A 16,043-nucleotide genomic window follows, 5' to 3' on the forward strand; every position below is an offset into this window, starting at 1 on the left:
CCACCTCCCCTCACCTCCATGGGAGAAGACACCTGTGATAGGCTATACTGTAGAAGGGGGCGGTCAGACAGTGAATGGTCTGGGCACACTGATGTATGGTTTGGGCCCATATTGTCAGTCTTTCACAGGAAGGAGCCTAGAGCTTCTGGGAAATAACGCTGGAGCTGAATTTTGATGAATGTTTGGGGGTTGGCACACAGACACCGAAGGAAGGGGTCCTAGCAGGCAGGCTGGCACTGGCCTCAAGGCAGAAAGGCAGGTATAACTGAAGATAGGGCGAGGGTGTGGAACCTAGAGGGGGTTTTCAGGAAAAGATATATCCAAAAAGTCACCCTGGAAGCCAGGTAAGTAACTCACTTGGATAAAGTGTTGCTTTAACTTTGTGTGTGCCTCAGAGAACCAGGTTTGAGCCCAGCTCTCAGCGCACTGAAGGAAGCTTCAGTGTTCTAGTTTCTGCCATTCTCTCTGTCTTCAAAAAACAAACAAACAAACAAATCTGGTTAGCACCAGGACAGTGAAGACCTTGAGCACCTGAGTAAGGAGTTCACCCCATGTGGGGGCATTGGGAGCCAGTGAGGGTTCGTAAGCCCAGGAAAATGGATGCTTTAAAGACCCGCTGACTTTCTGGAGCGTCTTCCCTTTGTCCATCCCCAGCTGAAAGGAAAGTAGAGAGGAAGCAGACCCACTTACATCACCTAAGGGGAGAGTCAAGTGGGTGCCTCACTGAGCTACAAAAGAAGGAGCAGGTTCCATGGGGTGCCAAGGAGTTAGTCCTCAGCTGGTGGGACAGGCAGTCCTTGTGCAGAGGCAGAACTTGTGCCAGACCCTGGAAGTGTCCAGGTGCCAGGCAAGGGGAGCAGGAGGACTGGTGCCCCAAGCCCAGAGACAGGAGCACACCATAGACTGGATGAGTCAGGCCAGACCCTGCAGGTCCACAGTCCTGGGCTCAGGGCTGTCTTGGCCTTGCCTCCCAGTTCTGAAGCTCCACCTCCTCGGGACTGACCTCAGGCCCCTCATCTCCTTAAGGTGGCATGTTACTGTGTGGGACTCAGGTACCACTGTCCATCACCGCCATTAGCCAGACTTCAGCACCAGTTAGTATAAACATTACACTAAAGGGCCAGGCGGTGATGCACTTAGTAGAGCGTACATATTACCTTGCACAATGATCCAGGTTCAAGCCACCCAGTCTCCACCTGTAGGGGAAGAGCTTCATGAGTGGTGGAGCGGTGCTATAGGTGTCTCTGTCTCTCTTTTCTCTATCCTCTGCCCCCTTCTCTGTTTCTCTGTCTCTCAAATAAGTAAGCAAATAAAAGTTTAAAAATAATAATAATAATGAGGGTGTCCAGTGGTACACCCAGTTAAGTGCACATAACTAAGCACACGGACCCATGCAAGGATCTGGGTTTAAGCCCCCTGGCTCCCCACCTGTGTGGGGGACACTTCACAAATGGCAAAACAAGTCTGCAGCTGTCTCTCTCTCTCTCCCTCTCTGTCTCCCCCTCCCCTTTCAATTTCTCTGTCTCTATCCAATAAAATGGAAAAACTGTTCAATAGAAGCAATGGATTTGGGGCTGGGTAGTGGTACACCCAGTTGCGCACACATGTTACAATGCATAAGGATCCAGGTTCAAGCCCCCCCAATCCCCACCTGCAGGGGGAAAGCTTTGCGAGTGGTGAAGCAGGGCTGCAGTTGTCTCTTGGTCTCTCTCCCTCTCCCCTCTTGATTTCTGACTGTGCCTATCCAGTAAAAATAACAAAAAATAAAAAGAAGCAGTGGATTTGTAGTACCAGCACTGAGCCCCAGCAATTACCCTGGAGGCAATAAGAAGGAGAAGAATGCTGACCTAAGCAGGTTTAAAAGGATGGGTCCTTTCATGGCCAGAAATTTTGCAAAGACTCTTGGGGCATCAAGACGGACCTCCTCACCTGCTCTTGGGCCTCTGCGCCTCCTTAACTTTGCCTTCTCCCCATCGCCCCCAGGGATCTGTCCCCATCCTCATAGCAGAGTCGGAAGGACTCCTGGGCCCTCATCTTCCCGTCCTAGCCTCCCCTCCCACCTGCACAAGTCTGACTTCCATCTGCAATTGCCTATAGGTGGAATCAATCAGGTTCCGACGTTCTAACAATTTGCAGAGGTGACATTTTTCCCCCTCTAAATGCAGATACTCTTTTGAGGGTTTGTGTCTTTATCTTTTGCAGAAAAAATCACTAAATTAAAAGAATTGCCATTTTAAATTGCAGATTAAAGAGAAACTTAATTAGAAGGAATGAAAGCAGTTGTGTTTGGAGCTTTTGTTCTTTTTTTTTTTTCCCTCCCGCTGCTGCTGATAATTCACTGTACTTGGAGTTTGTATATTTTTATTTTAGGTGAAATGATTTGCCTAATTAAGCCTGTCATTCATCACCACCTGTTCCCTCTAAAATATATGGCTATATTATTAAGCTTGCAAGGGAACATATAAATTAATTCAGTGGGGAATTACAGTGTTGACTAGGATGTTATTAGGCTTTATCCAATTTATCTGGTACAAAAACTGATATTTTTTCTCAGTAAAGCAAAACAGCAGCTCATTAAGTCTCTTCTTTCAATCACTCCTTCAGCACTAGCTTTGTTGCCAGCGTGTGCTAGGCAGTCACGGGGTGTAGGGGCAGGTACGGGGTAGCCCTGCCTTCGTGAAATTCTTGGGGAACCAGACCAGCAAACTGGCAAACGGTACTCGGACTGAGACTGAAAGTTTTGGGAGAGGAAGTGAAGTCAGGGAAGTCTTCCTGGAAGAGACGATTCCTGAAGGACAAGAGGACAAGTGCAGCCAATCAGGTGGAGATTTGGGGTTGGGAGCATCTTAGGAACTTCAGCCAAGGACTCTGCCCAGAAGAGGGGGTGGTGAGACATGAGGCAGCACAGGAGCCAGCTTGCAGGGGGCCACGTTAGTCCGGCTGACGAGAGTAGGCCCCACGTCCTGTGTTCTGTGATCTGTGCTTCTCTCCTGCACCAGGAGGTGTGTTGTGGGATCTTGCCTTGGCTCCAAGGGAGCCGCAGGTGGTGATGAATGTCAGCCATGCACTCTCTGACATTCTCCTTCTCTCAGCCTGCAGGAGCAGGGAGATAGTTCAGCCTGCTAGAGTGCATGGCTTACATACCTGAAGCCCCAGAGGTCCCAAGTTCAATCCCCAGTACCACTATATGCTGGAGCTGAGCAATGCTCTGGTCTCAGGGTCTCTCTCTCTCTCTATCTCTCCATTTCTCCTTCTTCCTCCTCCTCCTCCTCATAAGAATAATGCTTTAGGGGGCTGGGAGATGTGGGCAGTTGGGCACATACTACCATGTTCAAGGACCTGGGTTCAAGCCCCTGGTACCTGCAGGGGCGGGGGATGCTCCAGGTGTGGTCACACAATGGTGCAGGTATCCCTCTTTCTCTCTCCCTCTTTGTCTCTGCCCCTCCCCCTCTCAATTTCTCTCTGTGCTTGCAGAGGAAGGAAAGAGGGGGAAATTGATTGCTGAAAGCAATGGATTTACTATGTAGGCACTGAGCCCTAGCAATAACCATGGTGGTAATAATAATAACAACAACAAAAATAATAAAGAGCTTTTAGGGGGCCTGGTGGAGGTTCACCCAATAAATAAATTCATTTAGGGGACTGAGCAGTGGCACACCTGCTTAGGTGCCCACATTACCAAGCTTAAGGACCTGGGTTTGAGCCCCTGCTTCCCACCTACAGGGGGTCTACTTCACAAGCAGTAAAGAAAGTCTGCAGGTGCCTATCTCTCTGTCTCTCCATCCTCTCAATTTCTCTGTGTCCTATCTAATAAAAATTAGAAAGAAAAAAAAATGGCCTCCAGGAGCAGTGGATTCCTACTGCTGGCACTGAGCCCCAGCTAATAGCTCTGGTGGCAATATAAGTAAATAAATAAAATTTTAAATAAGGCTTTAGAAACACAAAGCTGAGCTTATAACCTTCTCTTCAAACCCCCTCCCCACTCCTCTCTCACCTCAGTGCCACTGGCCTCCCAGGGCCAGACAGCCTGATGAGTGACCTTCTCTCCATCCCAAACACCTAGAAAGTTAGCCGGAGGGGAGGCACAGTGAGACCTGCAGACTGGTCTTAGCTATGCTTCGATCCCCGCCTCAGTGGACCATCATCTTCCTCCAAGGGGAAGGCAGCAGGTGTGTCTTCCCTAACATGATGAGGTGGTCAGGTCCTTTTGAAATCCCCTCCTGGGGACAAGATACCTCAGCTGGGAGGGCCTCTGCTTATCTGAGAGTCAGGGAGCCTGATTCATAGGATTAAGTCCTAGTTCTTTAGAGAGGAGCTCTTGTGACTAGGACCTCATCAGGTCCATCAGACCCCAGGAATGACACTCCATTTGACCAGTTGTCATGGGCACTAGAAGCCCCAAGGGAGATTCAGGCTGCTAGGAAGCCAGGCAGGGGCAGGTAGCCATAGCCAGGTGTGTGTCACTTCTTGTGAATTGCTTGGTGCTCGGTACATGGTGGCCAGGATCTCAGAGCTGGGTCTTTGCACATAGTGAAGTGTGACCTCTGCTGTGTGAGCTGTCACCAGTCCCCGCCCATCCTTCCTACCTTCCTTTCTTCCCTTTCTTCCCCTCTTAATTCTCTCTGTGCTATCAGGAAAGAAAAGAAAAGAAAGAGAAAATTGACTGCTGGAAGCAATGGTTTTTAGTGTGGACACTAAACCCTACCAGTAACCATGCTTTACCTTTATTTGTTTGTTTATTTATTTATTATTTATTTATTTATTTTTACCAGAGTACTGCTCAGCTCTGGCTTACAGCGTTAGAGACTGAGCCTGGGACTTTGAAAGTTGTTTGCATAACCAGTATGCCATCTCCCCCAGCTCCTCTCTTCCACTTCTAATTAATTAAGAGAGAGAGAGCTATTTCAGCTTCACAGCAAAATTGAGTGGGCAGCACAGCAGTTCTGCAAATAAATAAATAAGTGATAAGTTCCTGGTCAAAGAACCCTTCACAGACTGCCTGTCCACTGACCTCCAAATAAAACCAAAGCCTCCCTTCAGACCCACGAAGCCAACAACTGGCCCTCCATCCTCCTTCTTCACACCCCTCCATGTACCCTGGACTGTTTTTTCCTTGGTGTGTGCCCACCTCCAGGCCCTTTACCCCACTTCCCCTCCACACGCATGTGCACAAGGCTCACCCCCCACCCCCGTCCTTCGGAGATCTGTTCAGGGTCAGTCCTCGAGGGAGGGCCTGCTGCCTCGGCCTCCCCAGAAGCAGACATGCCACAGGTCAGATTGGCTTCACACACTAGGACTCACTCCATGAGGCGGGCTTTGTCTGTCTCGCTCACTGCTGTTGTCCTGTTCCCCCACTGCCGTGTGTCCAGCAGTATGGTACGTGAGGGGTTGCCCGCCTGGCCTGGCAGCCACAGGGTGAGCATGGTCATGTCTGGAGACTTCTTTCAACAGGAAGCTCCCTCCGGCAAGTTTCCATCCGTGTTTAGTGGAGGAGCGTCTCTTGGGGAGTGGAAATGTTTCTCGGTCCTGAAGATTCGGGGGTTGGCTTGCTTAGTAGCTGAGATGGAACAAGTCCGTGCACATCCTTGGTCCCAGTAGACAGGGCATCACGGCCTCAGAGTGAGGCTGATGGCTTTGCGTCTGGTCGGAGGTGGATGTCTGTCTGCCTTTGTATGGGGCTGCAGCTGGCTCTAGGGACCTGGCCAGGTCACTCAGCCCTTTGAGTACCCCACCTCTGTCCATCATGGCCAGCATGAGAAGTGAAGTGACTTAGTACAGGCACACAGCCAGCCACAGCAGGCTGGAGACAGACAGAAAGAAGTGCCTTGTCTCTTCTTGTACTGAGTGGACACGACGGTTCGTGAAGTGAGGGCTCATGGTCACACCGGCTGGCACTGAATACAGATGCTCCTGAGACCTTCTGTTCCTCAGACAGTTGAGTCTTCATAACCTCTGGTGCAGGGGAGGGGAGTGGTCATTCTCCCTAGTTTTCAGAGGAAGAAACTGAGGCCCAGAGAGATAACTTAGAGAAAGGGGGGAGGGGTGGTGGGCATAATGGTTATGCAGAAAGACTGTTCTGCCTGAGGCTTCAGAGTCCCAGGTTCAATCCCCTGCACCACCATAAGCCAGAGCTGAGCAGAGGTCTAGCTTTAAAAAAAAAAAGGAAAAATAGTGGTCTGGGAAATGGCGCAAGCATGAGGTCCTGAGTTCAGTCCCAGGCAGTGCATGCACCAGAGTGATATCTGGTTCTTTCTCTGTCTTCTCCTATCTTTCTGATTAATAAATAAAATATTAACAAAAAAAGAAAGAAAAGTTGGAGGCCAGGCAGTGGCACAGCGGGTTAAGCGCGCAAGGACCGGCGTAAGGATCCCTATTCGAGCCCCCAGCCGCCCACCTGAAGGGGGTTCGACAGGCGGCAAAGCAGGTCTGCAGGTGTCTATCTTTCTCTCCCCCTCTCTGTCTTCCCCTCCTCTCTCAATTTCTCCCTGTCCTATCCAACAACAATGACAGCGATAACCACAACAACGATAAAACAAGGGCAACGAAAGGAAAAAAAATAGCCTCCAGGAGCAGTGGATTTGTAGTACAGGCAACGAGCCCCAGCAATAACCCTGGAGGTGAAAAAAGAAAGAAAGAAAGAAAAAAAAAGGAAAAATAAAAACTAGCTGGTTTCTAGGAAACTTTCTGACCACTCTGGTTTCAATTCAGTGTTTTTGTTGTTGTTTGGTTGGTTTTTTTTGTTGTTGTTGTTGTTAGTTTATTTATTGGAGCGAGACAAAGCAAAATTGAGAGAAGGGAAAGTAGAGGGAAAGAGACCACCTACAGCCCTGCCTTACCACTCATGAAACTTTCTCCCTGAAGGTGGGGACCAGGAGCTCGAGCCTGGGTCCTTGAGCACTGTAATGGGAGTGCTTAACCGGGTGCGCCACCACCTGGCCCCTCGGTTGAGTATTTTCTGCCTTTGGGGGCATCTGCAGGGCCCTGGAGATATCCTCAGATATCCTCTCCTCAGTCCTGGGTGTGATGGGGTGGGGGTGGGGTGGGGAGGGCGACAGTGAATGATGCTCCCACAGACCCGTGAGGGAAGCATGTGGTCGGGCCCATTCCTGTGTGCATTCCCCTCAGTGTTGGACCCAGGACCCAGCTGGCTTTGGGGGCGGGGGAGGGGGCAGCATCGCTAGGATGATCCTTAGCTAGAACTCTGAGAGGAGCAGGTGGAATGGGGCATGGGAAGCGAGAAGATGCCCCCTTGGAAGCAGGTTTGGGCACGAAATAAGATCCTGCTTTCTCTCCTGAGAGGTTTCCAGGGTTCCCTTTGCTGGAAGTTGCAGGTGTGCCTTTTGGGATAAAGTTGGGCTCAGGGGTCTCTGGAGACCCAGCCACCTCAGGAATGTGCCAAGTAGCTTTGATGCCATCCGCTTGGCCGCTTTACTTAGGAAGCCCAGTGTTTTGTTTTGTTTTGTTTTGTTTTGTTTTGTTTTGTTTTGTTGTTAGCCATTGTCGCTACTGCACAGAACTCTTACCCTGCAAACTGCAGAGTCCCCACCAGAGCAGCTGACTGCTCCTTCCTTGGCGTCATCTAGTCAGCCCTGCAGCTGAGCTCTGGGTAACCGCCATGTTTCTGTCTCTCTCTTTCTCCCCCCACAGCCCAGTTTAATGGCAACGAGAAGCGTCAGGCATCCCCCTCACCTTCCCGAGACCGGCGACGCCAGCTCCGAGCTCCTGGAGGGGGCTTCAAGCCCATCAAGCATGGGAGCCCCGAGTTCTGTGGAATCCTGGGAGAAAGAGTGGACCCCACTGTCCCACTGGAGAAGCAAATGTAAGTTTGAAGGAAAGTGTGCCCGACCCCAGCTCCCAGTCCTGCGGTCACCATGGGCCTCACAGCTGGCCAGGGACACCGTCAAGCCAGTGGCTAGCCCCACGCTCCCACTCCACACTGGGCTGCCACCCTCATGTCCTGTGACTAGGAGGACTGCTACTTTGTTGGCTCGTGTCACCCCTCACTCTGACATCCTGGTGGTGCTTTTTTTCCCCCTTTTTCCTGATGATACTTTTTGCTCCACATCTGCTTGACGTTTATTGGATAAGATCTCCGTGATGATGATGGTGGTGGTGGTGGTAGTAGTGGTGGTGATAAAAGAGAAAAAAAAGAGGGTCATGAGGCAGTGGTGCACCTGGTAGAGTACTTACATTACCACGCATGAGGACCAGGGTTCTAACCCCCCCGTCCCCACCACAGCGGGGGGAGACTTCGCACGCGGTGAAACCATGCTGCAGGTGTCTCACTTTCTCTCGCCAGCCTGCCCTCTCTCCCCCTTCCCTCCCCATGTCTGTCTCTATCCCCCAAAAAATAAGAAAAGGGGGGGGGGAAGTCCAGTGGGAAGAATGGCGGCGTCAGGCTCCTGCTGCCATTTCCCTGGCTGCTGGTTGTCATCTCAGCCCTGCTCTGCTCTGCTCTGCTCTGCTCTGCTCTGCTCTGCTCTGCTCTGCTCTTCTCTGCTCTGCTCTGCTCTGCTCTGCTCTGCTCTGCTCTGCTCTGCTCTGCTCTGCTCTGCAACCCTCCAAGGTGAAGCCCCCTTTTCCTAGGCTGCCTCGCCTTTCTAGTTTCTCATCATTCCGCATACCCAGACGGGCATGAGCTTCTCCTAGAACTGGATGAAGCAGGTACCAGCTCATGCGCTGGTGCCTTCAAGTGTCTCAGCCTCTCAGCAAGCAGACGTGGAACTAGTGGGGTTACCTTCCCTGTTGCTCAGATGATAAAATCAGGGGCGTGAGGCGCAGAGCCTTGGCTGCATTCTCGTGACCAGCATGCAGAGGTAGGTTCCAACTCCAGCCTCGTGACTCCACACCACAGCCTCCCTCACAGCCCTGCCCAGCACACACTGGGCACCACCAAGGGGTTGGCTGACCCCAGGCTGGTTCCTCACAGCACTGTCTCGTGTGCCTCACGTGCTATATTGCTGTCCCCCAAGGGCTCCTGGTCTCAGCAGCCAGCAGGGCAGCCCTCACAGAAAACACTCCGTGAGCAGGAAGTGACGTCATGGGCTCAGAGCCCCCTTTTAAACATGGGCTGTCATCCGGGGAGGCTGCAGCCTCCTGAGCACGTGGGTCTAGCTGTTGCACCGAGCACGTCCCATAGGGTTATGTGCTGATTGTTTCTCCCAGCCACACAGACGGGGTGGCAAGCTTACTTCTGATCAAACTCTGTGCTTTTTGTAATCAACAAACAAAATAGCATTGGGAGCTGCTTCCTAACCAAGGTCTGCATGGGGCAGCTGGGCCTCCTGGGGCACTTCTGCTCCCTTCCTTGCCTGCCATGGCTGCCCGACCAGGCCCTTGGCCAAGTCCAGAGTCAAGCCTGACTTTTCCTCCCGTGTTGTCTCAGCTCCCCAGGATTATTCTAGCCTGCTGGAAGCCCTGACGTGTCACAAGGGCACACTTAGGTAAAGCCCCCAAAAGGTTCTGCAAAAAGACTCTCATGCCTGAGGCTCTGAGGTCCCAAGTTCAATCCCCTGCACCACCATAAGCCAGAGCTGAGCAATGCACTGATATCTATCTCTCTCTCTCTGTATCTCTCTCATTTAAATAAAATTTATTTTAAAAAAGAATGTCTTAAAAAAAAAAAGTCCTCTACCCTTCCAGCAGAGCTGCTGACCCAGGCAGAAAGGCCCACCCATCCCCCACCTGGGCTGGTGATGCTGGAGAGTCAGGAAGTACCTTCAGGTCTCAAGGTCTCCACCCCAGCTCAGGGCTCATGGGGGACTAAGGCCGCAAGGAGCAGGCCCAGGCCTTAAGGGATCATCAGGGGTGGAAGGTCATGCATCAGCCTGATACCCAGACTTCCTGTCCCTGGAGACAGCCTTCTGGCTCACCTGCACCCCCAACCCCAAATCATTACTATCAGCATGAACACGTTTGAATTGCAAACTTCTTACTGTATGAGCAGTAGGGGTGGGGAGAGAACAGAGGTTATGCAAAATACTTTCTTGTCTGAGGCTCCAAAGTCCCATCCTCATTTCCCAGCAACACCATAAACAATGCTCTGGGGAGATACATTTCTGTTTTTTAATATATTTTTATTTATTATTGACTGGAGACAGAGAGCATTTGAGAGAGTAGGGGGTGCTAAAGAGGGAGAGAGAGAGACACACACACACACACCTGCAGTCCTGCTTCACCACCCATGGAGCGTTCCCCCCCTGCAGGTGGGGACCAGGGACTTGAACCTGCATCCTTGTACAGTGTAATGTGTGAGCCTAACCAGGTGCGTCACCACCTGGCCGCTAAAATGTTTTTTGTTTTTTTGTTTTTTCATTTTTTCCCCCCCCAGAGCACTGCTCAGCTCTGGCTTATAGTGGTGTGGGGGATTGAACCTGAAACTTCGGAGCCTCAGGCATGAGCGTCTCTTTGCATAACCATTATGCTAGCTCCCCACTTGAGATATACCTATATAAAATAAGTACTGCTATTTATCATAAACAAGTCATGTTTCATGTACATTATAAAATATGATGAGGAAGTCAAACAGTCGTGAGCTGGCAAACCCTCTCCAGCTGCTGCCCCTGAACTGTCTGTGCCATAGCCTGTCCGGGTCCCCTGTCCCTGCATCACCAGCCTGGTGCAGTGCCCAGCACATAGTAGATGCTCAGTAAACAGCTGTGTGATGAGTGGGTGAAGCCCCCCAAAGCTAGCACACTCACCCTCACCCCCACCCACCACAACCCTGCTTCCCTTTTCTGCTGGGAGCCATCACGTGGCCTCCTTGGTGAACAGCCCTTAGTCCAGCTGACATTCCCTCCTTTGGAGACTCCGCTTCCCAGTTTCCCCCTGCCTCCTGGCTGCTGCTTCCCCTTCCCCTTCCCCTTCCCCCATGGCTCTTGGCCCCCATTTGACCTCATGGTTGGACTTCTCAGGGCTTTGTTGCCAACTCCGGGCTGACCTCCAGAACCCTGGTGGTGATTCACTGGTGCAAAGCTTCAGCCCACACCTCTCCCACAACTCCCAACTCCTACGACTAACTTCTTGGCGTCTCCGTCTAGCGGACAATTCAGCGTCTCAGGCTCAGCCTGTTGAAAACTGGGCTCCTGGAGACTTGCTGCTTCCCCAGCTCCGTAAAAGGCATCACGTCATCCTAGCTGCTCCAGGTACATGCTAGGAGTCACCTTGAGGCCTGCGCCCAGCATTTCACCACCAGCAGGCCAGAGACGCTGTCTCCATCTGCAGTCCAGCCCGAATCCATCCAGTCCTCTCATGTCTACAGCCGCTCCCGTCTCAACCACTGCAGTAGCCTGCTAACTTGTCTCTTGGCTCCCTTCTGATCTGGCCCCTCTTCAGGGCATTCTGGTTGACTTTTTGTGAGATCAGAGCAGGACCTCACAGGTGGCACAGTAGACAAAGTGCTGAACTCTCTAGCATGAGGCCCTGAGTTCAATCACTGGTATCCCATATGCCAGAGTAATGCTCTGGTATGTTCTTGCTTCTCCCTTTCCTTCTCCCTCTCCCTCTCCCTCTCCCTCTCTCCCTTTCCTCTCCCTCTCCCTCTCCCTCTCCCTCTCCCTCTCTCCCTTTCCTCTCCTTCTCCCTCTCCCTCTCCCTCTCCCTCTCTCCCTTTCCTCTCCCTCTCCCTCTCCCTCTCCCTCTCCCTCTCTCCCTCTCCCTCTCCCTCTCCCTCTCTCCCTCTTCCTTTCCCTCTCTCCCTCTCCCTCTCCTTCTCTCCCTCTCCCTCCCTCTCCCTCTCCCTCTCCCTCTCCCTCTTTCCCTCTCCCTCTCTCCCTCTCCCTCTCTCCCTCTCCCTCTCTCCCTCTCCCCCTCCCTCTCCCTCTCTCTCCCTCTTCCTTTCCCTCTCTCCCTCTTCCTCTCCCTCTCCCTCTCCCCCCCTCTCTGTCATTAATAAATAAATTTAAAATGGGGGGCTGGGTGGTGGCACACCAGTTAAGTACAGATATCACCATGCCTAAGGACCCAGGTTTGAGCCCCCCCACCTGCAGGATGGAAGTCTCACAAGCAGTGAAGCAGATTTGCAGGTGTCTGTCTTTCTCCCACTCTATCTCCCCTCCCCTCTCAATTTCTCTCTGTCCTGTAAAATAAAATTTAAACAGAAAAAAACAAGTCTGATGAGAGCAGTTGATTCGAAATATTGGCACCAAACCCCAGAGATCACCCTGGTGGCGATAAGAAATGAATCAAGAAATTAGCTACTTTAGAAAAGGATCACCCAGAGCAGGTAACACCTGTGTAAAGCCTTCATTCCTTTCACTCTGCTCAGAATGCAGTCCGACTTCCTCCCATTTCCCAAAGCCTTAGTTAGTGGGCTCCTGCCTTCCCACCTTCTGGATCGCTCTTGTGGTACAGGGCCACACTTAGCACCTTCTGTCTCCTCAACACCCCACCTCGACTCCCACTTGGGGACCAGAACACTTGCTTTCTCCTCTACAGAGAACACGTTTCTGTGGCTCTTGGCGGGCTGCTCGTGAGGCTGATTCTCAAGTCAAATGTCCCCTTCTCGGGGTCCCCTTCTCTGTTGACTGTAAAGTACCCAACGTCCCCTGCCCCAGCCTCTGCCTCCTCACAGACTCAGTGTCCCCACCTAGCACTTTGTCACCACCCAAAACTGGTTTCCTGGATCCGTCTGTTGACTCTTGACGTGGGCTGTGTAAGTGGTGAGTAAACACTGACTGAGCTGACGGGCTGGGCCGCAGCGGTGGAGCTGTCTCGATCCCCACAGCTCTCAAGATGGCCTCCTGCTTAGCTCACTTCAGGCCTAGCACTGACACCCCCGGCCCCCAGCCCTCCAGAGGACCACTCGGCACCCTGCCCTCCACAGCTAGCATCCTTTGGCCCTTTTCTCCCAGCCTCCACCCGGGTCTGCTTTGACCCCAGTCTCCTTCCTGCCTCTTCTCTGTGAGTGCTGTAGCTGGAACAGCCGGGAAGGAACCAGCAGCCGATCCTGTTCACCCGCCAGGGAGCTCCCTTTAGGAGGCCCCAGAGCCCCGGAGGCCCATCTGCCAGCACCTCACTTAATGCGGCTTGTTCCACCCTCAGAGAGGGCCAGGAGGCAGGCACTGCTTCCCCGGGGATCACTTCTAGCCTTCCCTGAGGACTGCTCTGCTTCAAATGGCTGGAACGTGTTTTCTTAGTAAAACAACATTTTTGTCAGCTCACTGGGAGTGTGATGAACAGGTGAAATTTCCCAGAAAATAATCTAAAACAAATCTGCTGTCTATTCTCCCCTCCCCACCCACATTTTTTTTTTCTCCTTTTAACTAGAGCACTGCTCAGCTCTGGCTTATGGTGGTGCTAGGGAGTGAACGTGGGACATTGAAGCCTCAGACATTATTATTAGTATTACTATTTTTGCATGACCATTATGCTACCTCCTCTGATCCTCCTGTTTCTAAAGTCTGTTCCATTCTTCTCCGACTTTTCCTCCCAGGTCCATTTGTTTAGCTTTTCTTTTATAGATATATATTTATTCCCTTTTGTTGACCTTGTTACTTATTGTTGTTGTTGTCATTGCCATCGTTGTTGTTGGGTAGGACAGAGAGAAATGGAGAGAGGAGGGGAAGACAGAGGGGGAGAGAAAGACAGACACCTGCAGACCTGCTTCACTGCTTGTGAAGTGACGCCCCTGCAGGTGGGGAGCCGGGGGCTCGAACCAGGATCCTCATGCCGGTCCTTGTGCTTTGCGCCATGTGTGCTTAACCTCCTGCGCTACTGCCCAACTCCCTGTTTAGCTTTTCTAAAGCAGGACTGGAGCTGGCCCATGTCTGTAGCTCATACAGCCCTGCACGTGGCACTCCTCTTTACCTCTCCAGAAGTCTCCTGTTGACTCTTCCTTCAGTGTCCATCCCTGGGGTGGACCCCTCTTGGGCTCAGTCCCCTGCCCATTGTACAGGGCCACACACAACTATCCTCCAGGCTTGCTCTTCTAAAACTGGCGGGGGAGAGGGGTGTTTGTTTGTTTTATAATGATGTCACCCCTGCCTCCCCACAACCACCCTGTAAATGGCAGGAAGACACAGTGAGAGGCAGCACGGGGCCAGGAGGTAGCTCACCCAGTAAAGTGCACACTTTGTGCCAAGGCCCAAGTTTTGAGTCCCTGGCACAAGAGAGCATTGTGCATGGCACCAGGAGAAACTCCGCCAACAGTGGAGTGGTGCTGTGGTGTTCCTCCTTCTCTGTCTCTGCCTGACATTATAGGTGGTGGAGTCCCTGGGGAGCAACAGAATAAGGCGGGTGAGACCTGGAGGGGGAAGGGGAGCATGATATTTTTTGCCTCCAGGATTATCTCTGAGGCTCAGTGCTTCCTGCATAATGAATCCACTGTTCCCAGCTGACATTTTTTTCCTTTTTTTTTTTTTGGAAAGACAGAGAAATTGAGGAAGTTGAGGGAGAGAGAAAGACAGACACCTGTAGACCTGCTTCAGTGTTTGTGAAGCATCTCTCCTGCAGGTGAGGAGCGGGGCTTGAGCCCTGGTCCTTGCTCTTGGTGACATGTATGTTTAACCAGGTACGCCACCACCCGGCCTTGCATGATATTTTGTTCATGCAAAACACCTGCAATAAGCCATAAGAGGAGGTCAGGACCAGCACACAGGATTTTTCCTGCTTAAGCCAGCAACGGCAGGAGCTGGAAATCATGGTAGCTGGGGAAGGCCCACGTGCCAGTCCGCACATTGTCTGTGCTGCTGGCGCTCATAACTACACCCTATAGCCATATCAGATTCCCTAAGTCCTCCTGCATCATCTCGTTTAATCTGCGCAACCCCAGACTGGGGGTGGAGTGGTCCTATAACTTGATGCAGGACAGAGCACAGCCAGTTCAGTTCTCTGTGCTCTGCAGGTCAGACGTGTGCTGCCCTGACCGGGGACCACCCTTACTTTCCTCTGCCTCTATTCCTCCTTACAAAGACCATAATGTGAACAGCAGGGCCAACCCAGCAGACCACTGGCTTCCATGTTACAGGCTTCTACTGACATCGCCATTCACTTTTGTTTATGTTAATTCATAGAGAGCAGGTGGTGGTGCCCCTAGTAGAACATGCGTGTTGCCATACACAAGGACCTGAGTTCAAGCCCTTGGTCCCCACCTGCAGAAGGGGAAGCCTCATGAGCAGTGAAGCAGTGCTGCAGGTGTCTCTCTGTCTCGATCGTGTAGCTCCCTTTGCCCTCTCAACTTTTCTCTCTATTCAGAAGGAAGGGAGGGAGGGAGGAAGGGGTGGGCTACTGCTCAAGTGGATTTGTCCTAGGCACCAAGCCTCAGCAACAGCCCTGCTAGCGATTGGAAAAAAAAATTTAAATAAATATTTATATATTAGTGTGGGGGTGGAGAGAGAGAGAGAGAGAACCAGAGCATCACTCTGGCATAGGTGAGGCCAAGGACCAAACCTGGTACCTCATGCTTAAGAACTGAGCTTTTTATCTCTTGTGTCACCTCCCAAGCCACACCTTCAACATTTTGGTCAAAGAAGTCAATGTTCCGGGAGTTGGGCGAGCACAGTGGGTTAAGCGCAGGTGACCCAATGCACAAGGACCGGCGTAAGGATCCCAGTTCGAGCCCCCGGCTCCCCACCTGCAGGGGAGTCGCTTCACAAGCAGTGAAGCAGTTCTGCAGGTGTCGATCTTTCTCTCCCCCTCTCTGTCTTCCCCTCCTCTCTCCATTTCTCTCTGTCCTATCTAACAACGACGACATCAACAACTTAAAAAAAAGAAGTCAGTGTTCCCTCTTGCACTGCCTGTCACCATGCCTCTCCTCTCAAATATCTCTCTCTCTCTCACACACACACACACACACACACACTTCTGTCATGGAAGACAAAAGCAGTACCACTGATTCCCACCAGTATGCCCAGCTGATGCCAGATTCACTTGGCAGGAGCCTGGTGTGGCCGCCCCATCCCAAATGCCTGCTGTCCTAAGTGCCGGGCACCACCCATTTGTCCATCAAATGTCACAAGAGAATCAGCACATGTGCCCCACATGGACAGCTCGAATGTCACTCAGACAGAGCAAGCCAGAGTGTCACATTACACTGGGGGCCTCGC

General features: G+C 51.8%; 1 protein-coding gene across 2 annotated transcripts in view; it reads left to right on the forward strand.

Annotated features, from left to right (window-relative positions):
* Nucleotides 1–16,043, forward strand: part of SHB (SH2 domain containing adaptor protein B) — a 167,028-nt gene that overhangs the window by 118,912 nt on the left and 32,073 nt on the right. The window contains exons 4-5 of one of the 2 annotated variants that reach the window (XM_060199157.1): nucleotides 7,648–7,819; nucleotides 11,040–11,088. In XM_060199157.1, coding sequence (XP_060055140.1) covers nucleotides 7,648–7,819; nucleotides 11,040–11,073 — 206 coding nt within the window. In that variant the 3' untranslated portion in view covers nucleotides 11,074–11,088. Of the gene's footprint in view, nucleotides 1–7,647; nucleotides 7,820–11,039; nucleotides 11,089–16,043 lie in introns of those variants that run through there. The other variant, XM_007524116.3, reaches the window with a different exon arrangement.

Source organism: Erinaceus europaeus, chromosome 10, assembly GCF_950295315.1.
Source record: "Erinaceus europaeus chromosome 10, mEriEur2.1, whole genome shotgun sequence".
Classification (NCBI taxonomy): domain Eukaryota; kingdom Metazoa; phylum Chordata; class Mammalia; order Eulipotyphla; family Erinaceidae; genus Erinaceus; species Erinaceus europaeus.